This window comes from Carassius gibelio, chromosome A19, assembly GCF_023724105.1.
Source record: "Carassius gibelio isolate Cgi1373 ecotype wild population from Czech Republic chromosome A19, carGib1.2-hapl.c, whole genome shotgun sequence".
Classification (NCBI taxonomy): domain Eukaryota; kingdom Metazoa; phylum Chordata; class Actinopteri; order Cypriniformes; family Cyprinidae; genus Carassius; species Carassius gibelio.
In genome coordinates this window covers 5,599,301-5,615,279 of record NC_068389.1, presented here as the reverse complement: position 1 = coordinate 5,615,279, position 15,979 = coordinate 5,599,301, and the positions used below count along the sequence as shown (strand labels likewise).

Sequence of the window (15,979 nt, the reverse complement as noted above, 5' to 3'; positions counted from 1 at the left end):
CAACAAGTGCTAAGCATCTTTTGGGGAACTCCTTCAAGACTGTTGGAAGACCATTTCAGGTGACTACCTATTAAAGGTGGCTACTTTGAAGAACCTACAATATTACATATTTTCAGTTGTTTCACACTTTTTTGTTATGTATATAATTCCACATGTGTTAATTCATAGTTTTGATGCCTTCAGTGTGAATCTACAATTTTCATAGTCATGAAAATAAAGAAAACTCTTTGAATGAGAAGGTGTGTCCAAATTTTTGGTCTGTACTGTACATAATAAACCGCAGTTAATCGTTTGACAGGACCAATTTATATATATATATATTAGGGGTGTAACGATACGCGTATTCGTATTGAACCGTTCGGTACGACGCTTTCGGTTCGGTACGCGGTACGCATTATGTATACCGAACGGTTCGTTGGAGTAATTAATTATATTTGAAAAAAAAAAAAAAGAGAGAGAAAGAAATATAATGATATGCGTTCAACAAGGTAGCCCAATAACCCAAACAACGTAACAGGCAACGCCCCTGACACTCCCGAAGAAGAAAAAAAACACCATCTTATATGTTTATGTTAGGCTACTCAGCAGGCGCTCGCTCACTCAGTACGCGCTGAAGGCTCGTTGCAAAATAGCCAATGCGTTTAACAGACTAGAAATGAGAAGATCCTCCAATAACCAACAGGTCTGGTGTTTGGGTGCACTTTGGATTCCCTTTAAGCTATAATGGTGATGGCAAGAGAGTGGTGGATAAAAAAACAACGGTATGTCGCATCTGCAACATGACAGGGTACACCAGCGGGATTACAAAAAAAAAAAAAAAAAAAAAACAGCGGGAATATCTGGGATATATGCGTCAGTACTATCTGGGAAAAGACGAAAAAAAGGAGAAACATGCACGCAGCAAACTATCCCTGCAGCATTTAGACACTATAGCTTACAGGGAATCCAACCCAAACACCAGACCTGTTGGTTATTTTAGGATCTTATGTTTCTGGTCTGTTAAATGCATTAGACATTTTGCAACGAGCCTTCAGCGCGTGCTGAGTGAGCGAGCGCCTTAGGGGCCGTTCACATATCGCTCCTAAAAACGCATGGAAAACGCTAAGCGCGTCTTTCTCCTGAGGCTTCTGTCTTTGCTAAGCAACAATGACGTGCTCTCTCCATGAGACGCGGAAATTTCAGCGAAGGATAAATGGATTTGCAGCTCTAAAAATCGCTTGCAGTAGCTCTGCTACTGAATTTATTTCAAAATTGCAATCCATATACAACTATGATCAGCTGATCCTTCATCTTGGCTGAGCTCTCAACGTTGTTACGGGAAAGGATGAAGCTGATTGGTTGGTTCTTGTCACATGACCCGCGGTGCGCTTGCGGCATTCTGAAAAGTTGAGATGTTTTTACATTTTGCTGTATCTAAAACGTATCGAACCGAACCGAACCGTGACATCAGTGTATCGTATCGAACCGAACCGTGAATTTTGTGAACCGTTACACCCCTAATATATATATATATATATATATATATATATATATATATATATATATATATGCGTATACACACACACACAAAAGTAATATGTGTGCATACACATACATATATATATACTTATATATAGTAATCAGTAATAATTTATACTAAAATGCTTGTTTGACTGCCAGTCAATATAAGTTCTATATATATCGTGCCTTAACATGTAATCAATATCATGTACAAATATAAAAAACAAATATGAAAGTTTTTTTTTCTTTATCTGAAATCTCAAATGCTGAATGTTGGTCATGTGTTTTCTATAAGGAAAAACCTTTGAGCATTTATTGGAAATAGACCAATTTCACATGTGTGTTCTTATTGCTTTTAATGAGTTTACTACATGAGTATTAATCAACACAGTCAATGACCGTGTATTGTGCAAATCATTCAAAGGTCTTTACACACACACACAATTGCATAATAAATTAAAAGAAAATAGAATACAAAAAGATTAGAAAGGTAGTTAGATTTTGTAAAGAATAGAATTAGAATAGTGAGTGCTAAAGTTAGAGGGTCAAATAAAGATGGAGAGATGTGTTTTAAGCCGATTCTTGAAGATGGCTAAGGACTCATCTGTACGGATTGAGTTGGGGAGGTCATTCCACCAGAAGGGAACATTTCATTTAAAAGTCTGTAAAAGTGACTTTGTGCTTCTTTGGGATGGCATAATGAAGCGACGTTCACTTGCAGAACGCAAGCTTCTAGAGGCACATAAGTCTGAAGTAACACATTTAGGTAAATGGGTGCAGAGCCAGTGGTAGTTTTGTAGGCAAACATCAATGCCTTGAATTTTATGCAAGCAGCTATTGGAAGCCAGTGCAAATTGATAAACCGAGGTGTGACGTGTATTCTTTTTTGTCGCGTTCTGAATTAATTGTAAAGGTTTGATAGAATCGGCTGGAAGACCTGCCAAGAGGGCATTGCAATAGTCCAGCCTGGACAGAACAAGAGCTTGAACAAGGAGTTGTGTAGGATGTTCCCAAAGAAAGGGCTTGATCTTCTTAATGTTGAATAAAGCAAATCTGCAGGATCAGACAGTTTTAGCAATGTGGTCTGAGATAGTCAGCTGATCATCAATCATAACTCCAAGTATACAAACACACACACACACACATATAGAGAGAGAGAGAGCTTGTGAATTCCGGTAGAGCGGACTTAATAAAATAAAACATGAACTTTTTAAACTGCAAGCATGACTTTTCATTTATTGAAATGCGAGCTCCAGCTCCAGGTCTGGTATATTTCAGCAGGACAGTCGTGTGTGTGTGTTGTTCTCTCGCGCTCTCGGCTGAACAGGGACGAGCTTGAGCAGGAAGTGTAGCTCAACTAACTGCGCATGTTCACGCAAAGCCTCTCGCTATGAAAGGATGACACCGAGCGCGATCTAAACGGTAAGGCCGTCCGGCGCACTTCACGCTCTCAAACGTAACGGATAAACACAACCGCGCAGCGCGGATCTTCGACGGCACGTTGGCTAGAAGTGCTTGCGGCTCGGGGGCCAACGCAAGGGAAGCCCCGTCGAATGGCGGCGTAGCGTCTCGTCGTTTGTGTGTGTGCGTCCCGCCGCACGGGAGACGTCATGAGAACAGAGTACCGCGGCGCGACGCCAGCGCGTCATTACGGTCAGCGAACGCTGCGTGAATTAGCCGCGCTCGACGTGTTTGCGAATCTGCTGTTTGTTAGTAAACACACAATCGCCCCCATAACAAACTAACAAATGGTGTGCGTTAGCATAGCGCGTTAGCATCACGGCCAGCGGACGACTGAGAATGAAATGGCGCAATGGAGGGCTAACATGCTAACCGAATTAGCCGCCGAAGAACTCAAGTCTTACAAAAAGCGCAGTCGCTTAGAAACATTCACCATGGCAACCAACTTAGTTTCCGCCAAAACACCAGAGTTACCCCAGAGAGAGCGTCACAAATGGACATTAAATCTCTTTCCAACACCGCATTAATGCTTTAGTTTGGTCAATGATTTGTTTGTCGACTTGTGGTGGCTGATACAAATCACTGGTGTTTATGGTGATGGTAAATGGCAGTGCTGATGGTTTCTGATAGTTGTCCAGATTCATGTAAAGTTTACTGTCATATATTTACTCCAACGCAATTCAGAGTTTAGCATGGCATTACCATAGTATCAGATATGGCGCGAGGAAACACGTTTAATAACGTTAGTCTTTATCAATCACTCGATTAACGGACAAATACACAAATAAATATTAACATTTGAAAATATATTTTCGTTGTTATTTGTATTGTTATTGTGCATATCTACAAGTGCTATATATATATATATATATATATATATATATATATATATATATATATATATATATATATATTAGTAGATATGCACAATCATTTATTTCATTAAAACTTTAATTAATGTGTTTTACAGCGTTTTTTAAATTATTATTCTTGTAGTAATGAAATACTTGATCATGTAACTCGAAAACACTATTTAAATTCATTAACCGGCCATTTTTATTCACAAATGGGCCACTGGTTTAGGTCTGGTTAGCTGGCTGTGTTTCGGTGTGATTATAATGTAATACTTATTTTGCCAGTTTGAATATTGAGTGTTCAGACACTAGCTTGTCGATCACAGCTGTCCGCTGTGTGTTTCTGTCTCCACCCTCTCTGAGATACTTAAATTAAATTAAAATTAAATTGTGGAAAAAAATTCTAAAGTAACTCTTCCAGACAGTGCTGAGCTGAGCCATGGATCACTATCAGGGGATTTCAGACACACAATCTGTATCACCAGACCCTGCCAATGCTTCAGTACATCTCTGTTAAGAAAAGCATGTCAACATTTAAAGGCTTAAAGCATTAAAATTGTGTTTTTCCATGTTGGCTTGCGTTGCTATTGCTTGAATGTAAAGTTTTATGTGTTTACATTGCTTAAGAGGAAGAGTATGTTATAATATTTATATGATGGGTTTAAAAACATTTTTAGAATAACATGAACAAAATAATTAATTGTACCCAGTAAGACCAGGACCATGTATTAACAAAATGAAATGTTCAAATGCCATTTGACATAGCGTACAAAACATCTACTTCTGAAATATAATCAGTAGTTTAATTAGACAAAAAAAAAAAAAATGTTATTAATATTATTACAGACTGACAGTCAAAAGTTTGAAATTATGATTTTTTTTCAATATTTTTGAAATAAGTTTCTTATATTCTGTATAAACAGTGATATTGTGAACTTTTATTACTATAAAAAACTGCTATTGTAATACATTTTATTTAAAATATAACGTATTTCTGTGATGCGCAGCTGTATTTTCAGCGTCATTCCTCCAGTCTTCAGTGTCACATGATCTTCACAAATCCTTCTGATATTTGTATTTATTTATTTTGCAAAGATTTAAATAAAAGTAGCACTTTCATTCAGCAGGGACACAAAATATTTTTAAATGCTTTTTCATGTGCTGTTCTTTTGAATTTTCCATTCAGTAAAGAATCATGACAAAGATCAGGTTTCCACAAAAAAACATATAGCAGCAAAAACAGTTTTCAACATGATGATAATAAAATCCATTATTAATAACTGATCAGCATATTATATTGATGTCTGAAGGATCATGTGACACTGAAGACTGGAAATTCAGCTTTGATCACATAAATAAATAACATTTGAACACATATTCAACTGAAATAAACAGTTCTTGTTTTATGAATATTAAGAGTAGTGCTTATTCCAGAGCTTTGACTGGTAGTGTACATCCGAAACCTTCCCCAGGACTGTGGTTCTCCTCAGAGCTGAAGGAGCCATGGCAGAGACAGAAGTCACCGTGTCTGTGGAGGACCTGGTGGAGGTGAAGAGCAACGAGGAAGAGGATGTGGATCCTGACACCCGGAGCAAGACTCAGATGATCCTGCAGCTGCAGCCCATCACAGCTGGGTACATAACAATACTGCACATCTGTCACACATCCCACGCATGACTTACAGACGATGGATGCGTTGTGTTTGACAGGCTCGGAGACGAAAGCAGTGAGACGGATGCTGCAGTTGTGGCAGTGGAGACACAAGGTAACCCTGTCCCAAAACCTATTAGTGGGGATTTCATTCTTTGTTTTATGACAGCAGGTTTTGAACAGATTTCAAATATGAAGTACCTGTCATTTCAAAATAATCAGATTACAGTTACTTTTAATGGATTACATGATTATATTTTATTCACACACTGGCAGTAAATTGTTCAGAATTACCTACTGTGTCAGCTTTGACTATATTCACAAATATTGTGTTATGCTTTTGAATTTGAAGGAAAAAAAGCACCTCGAAATCCATTAGTAAATATTTATGCGAGTTACATTACACATGCACACGCTTACAGTTCTGTGATGTCACATCGACTTACAGGTGAACAAATAAATGTGTACATTTTTATGATTTAATGAACTATTAGCTTTTTTTATCAACTCACAAACTCGCTGAAGTTCTTACATTAAGCCCAGTTTGGGAAACCCTGGTTAAATGTCATTTTTAATGCATTTTATGATATTGAAAATTTGAATATATCTTCTTTACGTTTGCTTTTTTTATATATATTATTTATATGGTACATTTAATGGTTAGTTTAAAACAAGTTTAATAAAAAGTAGTAAAAATACATTACCTAAAACGAGTGAGCTAGATTATATTACTAATTATTGACAGTTTTCATCATGTAATCTGTATTCAGTAATGGACTACAATTTGTAAGTAATCTACCCAGCTCTGTGCACAGCTCATGTGTTTTCATATCTTAATAATTAGCTGTAATCATTCTCTAGTTTCCTACGAACGCACGCTCTGTCTGCTTTAATTTATCAGCTCTCTTCACGCAGCGGATTACGCTTCCCTTTCTTTCACTAAATACACCTTATGCAGTCTTTGCCTCAGTAAACTCTTGTTGGCGTGTGTTTATGTTCAGACGAGGCGTCTGCTGAAGGAGAGGATTTGGAGCTTGGTTATGCCATTACATGCGGCGAGAGTAAAGCCATCCTTCTGGTGAAGAAGTTTGTGTGCCCGGGAATAAACGTCAAATGTGTGAAGGTTGGTGTTGTGTAGAGCCTAACGCTGCAGATAAACCGCTGGTGATGTGTGTAATCTGGCTTCCTCTGTTCCTCTGTAGTATGAGGATCAGTTGATTAGTCCGAAGCAGTTCGTGCACATGTCGGGTAAAGCCACCTTGAAGGACTGGAAGCGAGCGATCCGGATGGGTGGCGTTATGCTCAGGTAAACCCAGCCTTTGCTTTATAGTAGAGATCAGTTTATAATGTTATATATATATTGTTCTTCATACGCACTCTTAAACTCATAATGCATTACTTTGTTGCTTTTTATGGAAAAGTAATGTGTTGCATAAAAGCTATGTTACGTTTTCTCATCTGGGCTGGGCTTGCTTGTTTGTTTTTAATATAAAAAGTTATATTTCTGGCCAATGTCAAAGCCCTATTATTCCCTCGGGCTGAAGGACATGTGAATCCCCGTCTGTAGAGTAGAGGGAGCAGCTAAAACGAACCTTCCAGCTGTTCTGCCGTTCTGGATGGCCGTTTCCACCACTGAATAAAAAATAATTTAAGGTAATTTGCGACTTTTTATCTCACAATTCTGAGTTTTATTCTTAGAATCTCAGAATTGCAAGATATAGACTTGCAAAAAACTAATTCTCGCAATTCTAATGTTCTCTTTTCCTGAGAATTGCGAGTTATGAAAGTCAAGTATTGCTAGATATAAACCCACAATTCGGAGAAAAAAATTCAGAATTGCTAGTTTATATCACACCATTGTGAGAAAAAATGTCGCAATTACCTTTTTTGTCTCCACTTGAAGTTCTTAAATATTACTGTCAAATTCATGTCAGACAATAAAAATACCGTAATAAATACAGTAGTTCACCATGTATTTGTTCATATTTTATTAAGGGATCAGTCTGAATTACAACATAAAATAATTCTAGTAATTTACACAGAGCTAGTATTATATACAGCTGTATATACAGATATACCGAAGTATCGGATCAGTAATCGGTATCGGCCGATACCCTGAGCACAGGTATCGGTATCGGGAAGAGAAAAAGGGTATCAGAACATCTCTAGTATGAAGCACAGCTCAGAGAGAATCCTTTTTAAACCGAGCAGCTTTCAACTTGAATATGTGCAAGTCCTCCTCATGTGAAGCTGAACTTTGGCAGAGCAATGGTTATGTGACACATCTGAAAACCGTGATTGTTCGGACAGATCTGCAGAGCAGTAGGTGCTACACACAGACAAAAACAGCACAAGAGTTTGCAGATTTTACTGCACGTTACTCTTATCATCAGCTTTCTGTACAAAAAGATACAAAAGCTGTCACTAGTGCGCAGTCGTGAGGAATAACAGAATACATGGAACTCGGTTATACATTTGAAATACAAAATACATTATACAATATAGTTACATTTTAAATGGGTGTTACATCCGAAAAGTATTTTAGTTTATCAAAGTGATTTCTTTGAATTTTAATGTCATTTATTTAATTGAAACATTAACAGGCAATTCATGTAAACAGCAGTTGGTGAATCTTTGAGTTTTATAACGCGTGCAGAATTAATAAAAGGGATCTTTAAAGAATTTATTTTCCCCGCTCTGTCCTGATTAAGCTATTTCACATAACAGATTTGTACATACACTCCACAAGATAAAATAACTTAATTTTTAAAAAATGTATCAGTTTGTTACCTGAATGATCCATGACTGTTTTTATGTTTTGTGATGATTGTTTGTGAGTCTCTTGTTTGTTCAACTGCCGGTTTTCTTCAGAATAATCCTCCAGCTCCTGCACATTCTCTGATTGTCTGAGTGTTAATCGTAGCCTCTAAGAGCTCTGTGTGTGTGTGTGTGTGTGTCCTGAAGGAAGATGATGGACTCGGGTCAGCTGGATTTCTATCAGCACAGCACTCTCTGCACAAACACCTGCCGCAGCACCAAGTTTGACCTGCTGATCAACAACACACGCTTCCCACCGGACGGCAGTGGACTCAGCACAGCCACCACAGCTCAGGGTCAGAACACACACACAGAGACACACACACACACAGAGACACACACACGTACACACACTCACACACACACAGACACACTCACACAGGCACATACACACAGACACACACTCTCTCACACACACACACACGCACACACACACAAAGACACACACTCTCTCACACACACACAGGCACACTCACACAAACACACTCGCACACCGACAAACACACTCACACACAAACGCACACAGACACACACTCTCTCACGCACACATGCACACGCACACACTCTCTCACGCACACACACTCGCACACAGACACACACTCTCTCACGCACACAGGCACACTCACACATGCACACGCACACACTTTCTCACGCACACACACTCGCACACAGACACACACTCTCTCACGCACACACATGCACACAGGCACACTCACACATGCACACAGACACACACTCTCTCACGCACACACACTAGCACACAGACACACACTCTCTCACGCACACACACTCACACACAGACACACACTCTCTCACGCACACACATGCACACAGACACACACTCTCTCACGCACACAGGCACACTCACACATGCACACGCACACACTTTCTCACGCACACACACTCGCACACAGACACACACTCTCTCACGCACACACACTCGCACACACACTCGCACACAGACACACACTCTCTCACGCACACACACTAGCACACAGACACACACTCTCTCACGCACACACACTCGCACACAGACACACACTCTCTCACGCACACAGGCACACTCACACATGCACACAGACACACACTCTCTCACGCACACAGGCACACTCACACATGCACATGCACACACTTTCTCACGCACACACACTCGCACACAGACACACACTCTCTCACGCACACACATGCACACAGGCACACTCACACATGCACACAGACACACACTCTCTCACGCACACACACTAGCACACAGACACACACTCTCTCACGCACACAGGCACACTCACACATGCACACGCACACACTTTCTCACGCACACACACTCGCACACAGACACACACTCTCTCACGCACACACACTAGCACACAGACACACACTCTCTCACGCACACACACTAGCACACAGACACACACTCTCTCACGCACACAGGCACACTCACACATGCACACGCACACACTTTCTCACGCACACACACTCGCACACAGACACACACTCTCTCACGCACACACACTAGCACACAGACACACACTCTCTCACGCACACACACTCGCACACAGACACACACTCTCTCACGCACACAGGCACACTCACACATGCACACAGACACACACTCTCTCACGCACACAGGCACACTCACACATGCACATGCACACACTTTCTCACGCACACACACTCGCACACAGACACACACTCTCTCACGCACACACATGCACACAGGCACACTCACACATGCACACAGACACACACTCTCTCACGCACACACACTAGCACACAGACACACACTCTCTCACGCACACAGGCACACTCACACATGCACACGCACACACTTTCTCACGCACACACACTCGCACACAGACACACACTCTCTCACGCACACACACTCACACACAGACACACACTCTCTCACGCACACACATGCACACAGACACACACTCTCTCACGCACACACATGCACACAGACACACACTCTCTCACGCACACACACTAGCACACAGACACACACTCTCTCACGCACACACACTAGCACACAGACACACACTCTCTCACGCACACACACTCACACACAGACACACACTCTCTCACGCACACACACTAGCACAAAGACACACACTCTCTCACGCACACACACTCACACACAGACACACACTCTCTCACGCACACACACTAGCACACAGACACACACTCTCTCACGCACACACACTAGCACACAGACACACACTCTCTCACGCACACACACTCACACACAGACACACACTCTCTCACGCACACACATGCACGCAGACACACACTCTCTCACGCACACACACTAGCACACAGACACACACTCTCTCACGCACACAGGCACACTCACACATGCACACGCACACACTTTCTCACGCACACACACTCGCACACAGACACACACTCTCTCACGCACACACACTCACACACAGACACACACTCTCTCACGCACACACATGCACACAGACACACACTCTCTCACGCACACACACTAGCACACAGACACACACTCTCTCACGCACACACATGCACACAGACACACACTCTCTCACGCACACACACTAGCACACAGACACACACTCTCTCACGCACACACACTCACACACAGACACACACTCTCTCACGCACACACATGCACACAGACACACACTCTCTCACGCACACACACTCGCACACAGACACACACTCTCTCACGCACACACACTCACACACAGACACACACTCTCTCACGCACACACATGCACACAGACACACACTCTCTCACGCACACACACTAGCACACAGACACACACTCTCTCACGCACACACACTAGCACACAGACACACACTCTCTCACGCACACACACTCACACACAGACACACACTCTCTCACGCACACACATGCACACAGACACACACTCTCTCACGCACACACACTCACACACAGACACACACTCTCTCACGCACACACATGCACACAGACACACACTCTCTCACGCACACACACTCACACACAGACACACACTCTCTCACGCACACACATGCACACAGACACACACTCTCTCACGCACACACACTCACACACAGACACACACTCTCTCACACACACACTCGCACACAGGCACATACACACACACACACACTTTCTCACACACACACACACTCACACAGGCACATACACACAGACACACACTCTCTCACACACACACATGCACACAGGCACACACACAGATACACGTACACACACACATCCGCCATATTTTTTTTATTTTATACTTTACATTCATGTTTGTAGTTCTGAACCGAATCCTCCTTCAAAGCCCAGTTTGTTGTGGCCAATATTAGCCGTTAGCATGTGCAGGGATCCACCCTTCAGAAATACACTTTTCAACACACTATGCTTTGGCACACACTTATACTTTCTTACTTTAAAGAAGATTACATTTAAACTCAATATCATTTAGGTACTTAGATTGTAGAAATAAATGTAATATAGATAATTTGGACTTCAGCATTTTGCATTCATTATTTTGACTCAAGACCCATCAATTCAAAAAGCAGATATTGCAAAAACTGTAATTTAATAGACATAAAGGCAAACTGCAAAACAGAATGTATGTTTGAGATTATAGTATGCATTATCTCACTGGATGAAATATATCTGAAGAAAATTAAGAGCATCATCATCAATGTACATGAAATGTACCCTAAATTATAGAATGACTCTAATGCAGAGTGTGTGTGTGTGTGTGTGTCCTGCAGGGCATGTTTCTGTGGGTAACGGAGGTCAGACGGCCACAATAGAGGAGAAGAAAGAAGACGTGATTGGTACGGTGGAGTGGAGCACAGCTCCGGTAGAAAGCCCAGAGAAAAGAGACTCCCCTGAGATCTCAGGTGAACCTTCACTCAGGACTCCTCTCCACTTTTACAGCACAACTGAATTGTTTGCTATTTGCCTGTGTAACACTGTAAATCTGCTTTGACACAATCTGTATTTAATAAAGCACTATATAAATAAAGGTGATACCGAGTTCAAGAGGATCATAAATGCTGTACTGTGTGTGACCCCAGACGAGACGCTGAGTTTCTGGAGGGGTATCACTGAGGTGGGGCTGATGGGGGAGGTGGTGTCTAACATCCGCTCCGAGCTGCTGAGTCTGCTGAGAGGAGTCCAGCTGCGCACCGATCCCAGCTCTCTACAGGACGCAGGTCAGTGCTTCATCTGTGCCAGCTTCGTCCCATTCTGCCTTCCTGTAAAGATGAGTTACCGATGGTGAGATGCGGTCATGTGGTCTGTCTCGCAGAGATTGCGGTCCTGAGTAACCTGGCTCAAGTCTTTGACCTGCTGGACTCTATCAAACAGATTCTGAACGTTCGACGGCAAACGACGGACCCGGAGCAGACGCAGGTCCTCCGAGCACTGACGAGTGAGTCCAGAGACAGCAGGGATGTGTTCAGACTACAACCTTTGAACACAACTTCATTTGCTGGAGTACACACACAAACATAAGTGTCATTAATTTACAAATCATGCACTATGGTAAAAGTGTTTCGATGTCATAACAGTGCAGAAAATAAGTGTTTCTTAACCAATAACTTGTCCCTTTGATCATAATTCATGAGATAAGGATTAGACGTTGTTGGTGTTTTAGTGCCACCAGTATTTATTTCAGTGAGAAACTGGAGTGAATTATATGCATTGGGAATATATATATATATATATTTTTTTTGAGTTTAAAAATGTAGGTAGAGGCATGTTATATCAATGAGCCTGTGCTGCTTCTCTGATGACGTTTGCACCGGCTCAAGAGCTGAACATTAATCCCTCCCTCCAGAAACCTGTCACTCACGTTACATCACAGCAATTAGTGAATAATTCAATGATCTGATCTGAGCCAAAATCAAGTCCTACCCTCCTTTTTTTTTTTCTCATTAGAGAGATCGTTTCACTCAGATATGTCACAGTTGGAATGAAAAGACAATCACAGTTTTAAAGACCAATTTGCAATATCATTTAGAATGTATATTATTACCATATTTGCTGTTAATTAGTGTTCACAAAGCACATATTACTCTATGACCATATTTAAAATCCATTAATCTCCCCATACCTAGACTTAACAACTAACTTACTATTACAAATCTGCAAATTAAGAGTTTATTGAAGCAAAAATCAAAGCTATTAGTTAGTTAATAGTGTGAATTGAGTCCATTAAACTGAACTGTGTCCAGTCTTGGTAATGCACTCACAGATTTCTTTAATTCTCTGAGACAACGCCATCTCTTGTGTTTGTGTAGCACTGGAGCAGCAGGTGGAGGAGCAGAAGCAGCAGCAGTCGCTCAGCTGGCTGTCTCAATCACAGGCCCTCAGCAGTCTGGTTCTCCCCTCCACTCCTCCAGCCAAACGCGCTCCCAAACGCCCGCGCCTCCAGCGGCCCGCCTCCACCACCGTGCTCAGCACATCCATAGCCCAGCCTTTCACCCTCCAGCCCCAGCAGTTCACCGTGCTCTCCCCGATCACCCTTTCCTCCATCGGCCAGTCGTTCACGGTGGCCGGCCTCGGTCAGCCATCCAATACGGTCACCCTACACGCTCTCCCCGCCGGCTCGCAGTTCTTCACCAGATTTGCCGCAGGCTTGGATGGAAAAACCGAAGCCATCGCCCTCCATCCCACATCCGGGCTCACGCTGCTGGGTGCCACAGCCCTGCAGGACCAGGGCCAGCTCGGGACAGTCATGAGCCACGGCGAGCTCATCCAGTTGACGCAGAAGGCGGCTGCTGCTGGTGTAGCCCAGGACGGTCAGGTGGTGGCAGGCACCGTAGTGATGCAAGAGGGCGTTGTCCGTGTCGTTCAGGAGGATGAGAACCAGGACAACACCACCCTGATCGAGATTGACCCAGCCACCGCCGACCACAGCGTGAGCGTCATGGAGCTGCAGCTCGAGGGCGAGGAAGTGGAGGGCGGCGCGACTGTGGTGGAAGAAGGCGAGGAGGTGGTGCAAGGCGAAACGGAGGAGACTGGGGAGATGCAGCTGGATGCTAATGATCAGTTCCACAGTTTGCCTGTTGTAGTGGTGGAGGAAGAGACACAGGACGCCGGCAAAGCCAAATGAATCACACAAACTGCCCTCAGAGACTGACGGACCAAATCAGACAGGGACCGGGATTGTGTCACCCCATGTGGAGTGTATGTGTTTGCCTTTCCAGCGGTCTTGTTTTGTTTCATTACTCACTTCCTGCACAGCCAAGCTCAGCTCTTCAAGCCTGACGCGTCATGTATTTGTATTCGCTCAGTATTCCTTTTTTTTGTGTTTTTTTTTTTACATGCGAAAAGCAACAATTTGATGTTTAGCTGGAACACATTCAGTATTTCCTTTGTTTTTTGAGTGTGGGAAGTTAGACAGGGCACTTATTTTTCAGTTTCTTTTGGTTTTGGTGCCAAAATGTCACGTTGTAGCCATGGCCAGATATCCAGTTTGTGAATCTCCGATCTGAAGGTGAAGATTAACAGTTAAAGTGAAATTTAAGACACTCCAATAGTGTCTGTGTAGTTTCTGACATCAGGGTATAAATGGCACTAATGTTGGTGATATTTTAGCACAGTGGTTTTTAACTCTGGTCCTGGGGTCCTGCAGCACTTCACTTCATGCAGCTCTGCTAAAGATATTATAGTCTGAATTGTGTGCAAATGAGAGAAGCAAAATCATAGTGCTCTGGGTCCTCAGGATCAGAGTTGAGAATCATGCCATTAGCACACGTAATGAAAGATGTGTTGCGAATGTTTGCGAATGGATGTCCTTCACTGATAATAAAATGCATCTTCCTTTCCCCGTGAGGTATATTGTAAGCGATGATAGATTGCGGGATTGTGCATTTCAAAGTCTGTTACAGTTTCAGAGTTATGTTTTGAAAAGTAATTGCAGAAATACACTGTTGTTAATTTTGCGAAACAAAGTTAATTTATTGCGTTTAAAGAAATTGTTTGTGCTAAATTTATATTTCTGTAATGATTTACTCACCCTCATGTCATTCTAAACTCACAGACCTGCTGTGGACCACAAATGGAGATGTTTAGCAGAATGTTCACACTTGCAGTTCATGCAAAACATTATTTTGCTGCTTGTTTGAATGAATTAAAATGAGCTAATGCATCAAGACTTAAACTTTTTTTTTCTACCGAAAATTGGTAAAACAGATTTAACTGATTTGTGTTAAATGAATCTTTCTAGTTCTCAGCATGCTTTGCATGGGATTAGATAATGAGAGGGAATGTTGAAATTAAGTGTTATTTTTATGGTTTTTGATGACATGAGATGAAAGAGAAGGGGGTTATTAATTTTTAATGTGTTGCTATATGTGAATCAAAAGTCAAGAGGATGATACATTCACAGCAGTACTCTTTTCATGGGTATGCACATAATTTAAAATATTAAGGTCAGTATTAATGTCTTTTTATTATTATTATTATTATTATTCTAGATCAATAATGATAGTAAAAACCTTATAATGTTACAAAAGATTTGTTCAAATAAATGTTCTTTTGAACTTTCTATTCATCAAACAATCCTTAAATATATAATTTTCCACAAAAATATTACATTTAGACATTTAGCACACACTTTTTTTCAAAGCGATTTACAAATGAGGACAATGGAAGCAAACAAAAGAGCAATGAAATGCAAGTCCTATAAAAAGTTTAAGTTAGCTTAATGCAGTAC

The 15,979-nt window shown here is 41.8% G+C and overlaps 1 protein-coding gene across 2 annotated transcripts; it reads left to right on the top strand.

Moving 5' to 3' along the window:
- Positions 1 to 2,758: 2,758 nt before the first annotated feature.
- gmeb1 (glucocorticoid modulatory element binding protein 1) lies at positions 2,759 to 15,412 on the top strand. 2 transcript variants are annotated; one of them, XM_052533970.1, is made up of 10 exons: positions 2,759 to 2,922; positions 5,288 to 5,449; positions 5,525 to 5,580; positions 6,467 to 6,588; positions 6,668 to 6,771; positions 8,430 to 8,578; positions 12,024 to 12,155; positions 12,333 to 12,470; positions 12,566 to 12,688; positions 13,560 to 15,412. In XM_052533970.1, the coding sequence occupies exons 2-10, from the start codon at positions 5,319 to 5,321 to the stop codon at positions 14,372 to 14,374; spliced, it is 1,770 nt and encodes a 589-aa protein (XP_052389930.1). In that variant the 5' UTR covers positions 2,759 to 2,922; positions 5,288 to 5,318; the 3' UTR covers positions 14,375 to 15,412. The 2 variants fall into 2 exon arrangements, with proteins under 2 accessions (XP_052389930.1, XP_052389931.1); XM_052533971.1 differs by lacking the exon at positions 2,759 to 2,922 and adding an exon at positions 2,957 to 3,153.
- Positions 15,413 to 15,979: the final 567 nt, after the last annotated feature.

Bases quoted from the DNA above. Each gene is read 5' to 3' on its own strand.
- gmeb1 (XM_052533970.1), top strand. From the start codon at position 5,319: ATGGCAGAGACAGAAGTCACCGTGTCTGTGGAGGACCTGGTGGAGGTG. The intron at 5,450-5,524 runs GTACATAACAAT...TGTGTTTGACAG, and splicing joins CTGCAGCCCATCACAGCTGG to GCTCGGAGACGAAAGCAGTG. The intron at 5,581-6,466 runs GTAACCCTGTCC...GTTTATGTTCAG, and splicing joins TGTGGCAGTGGAGACACAAG to ACGAGGCGTCTGCTGAAGGA.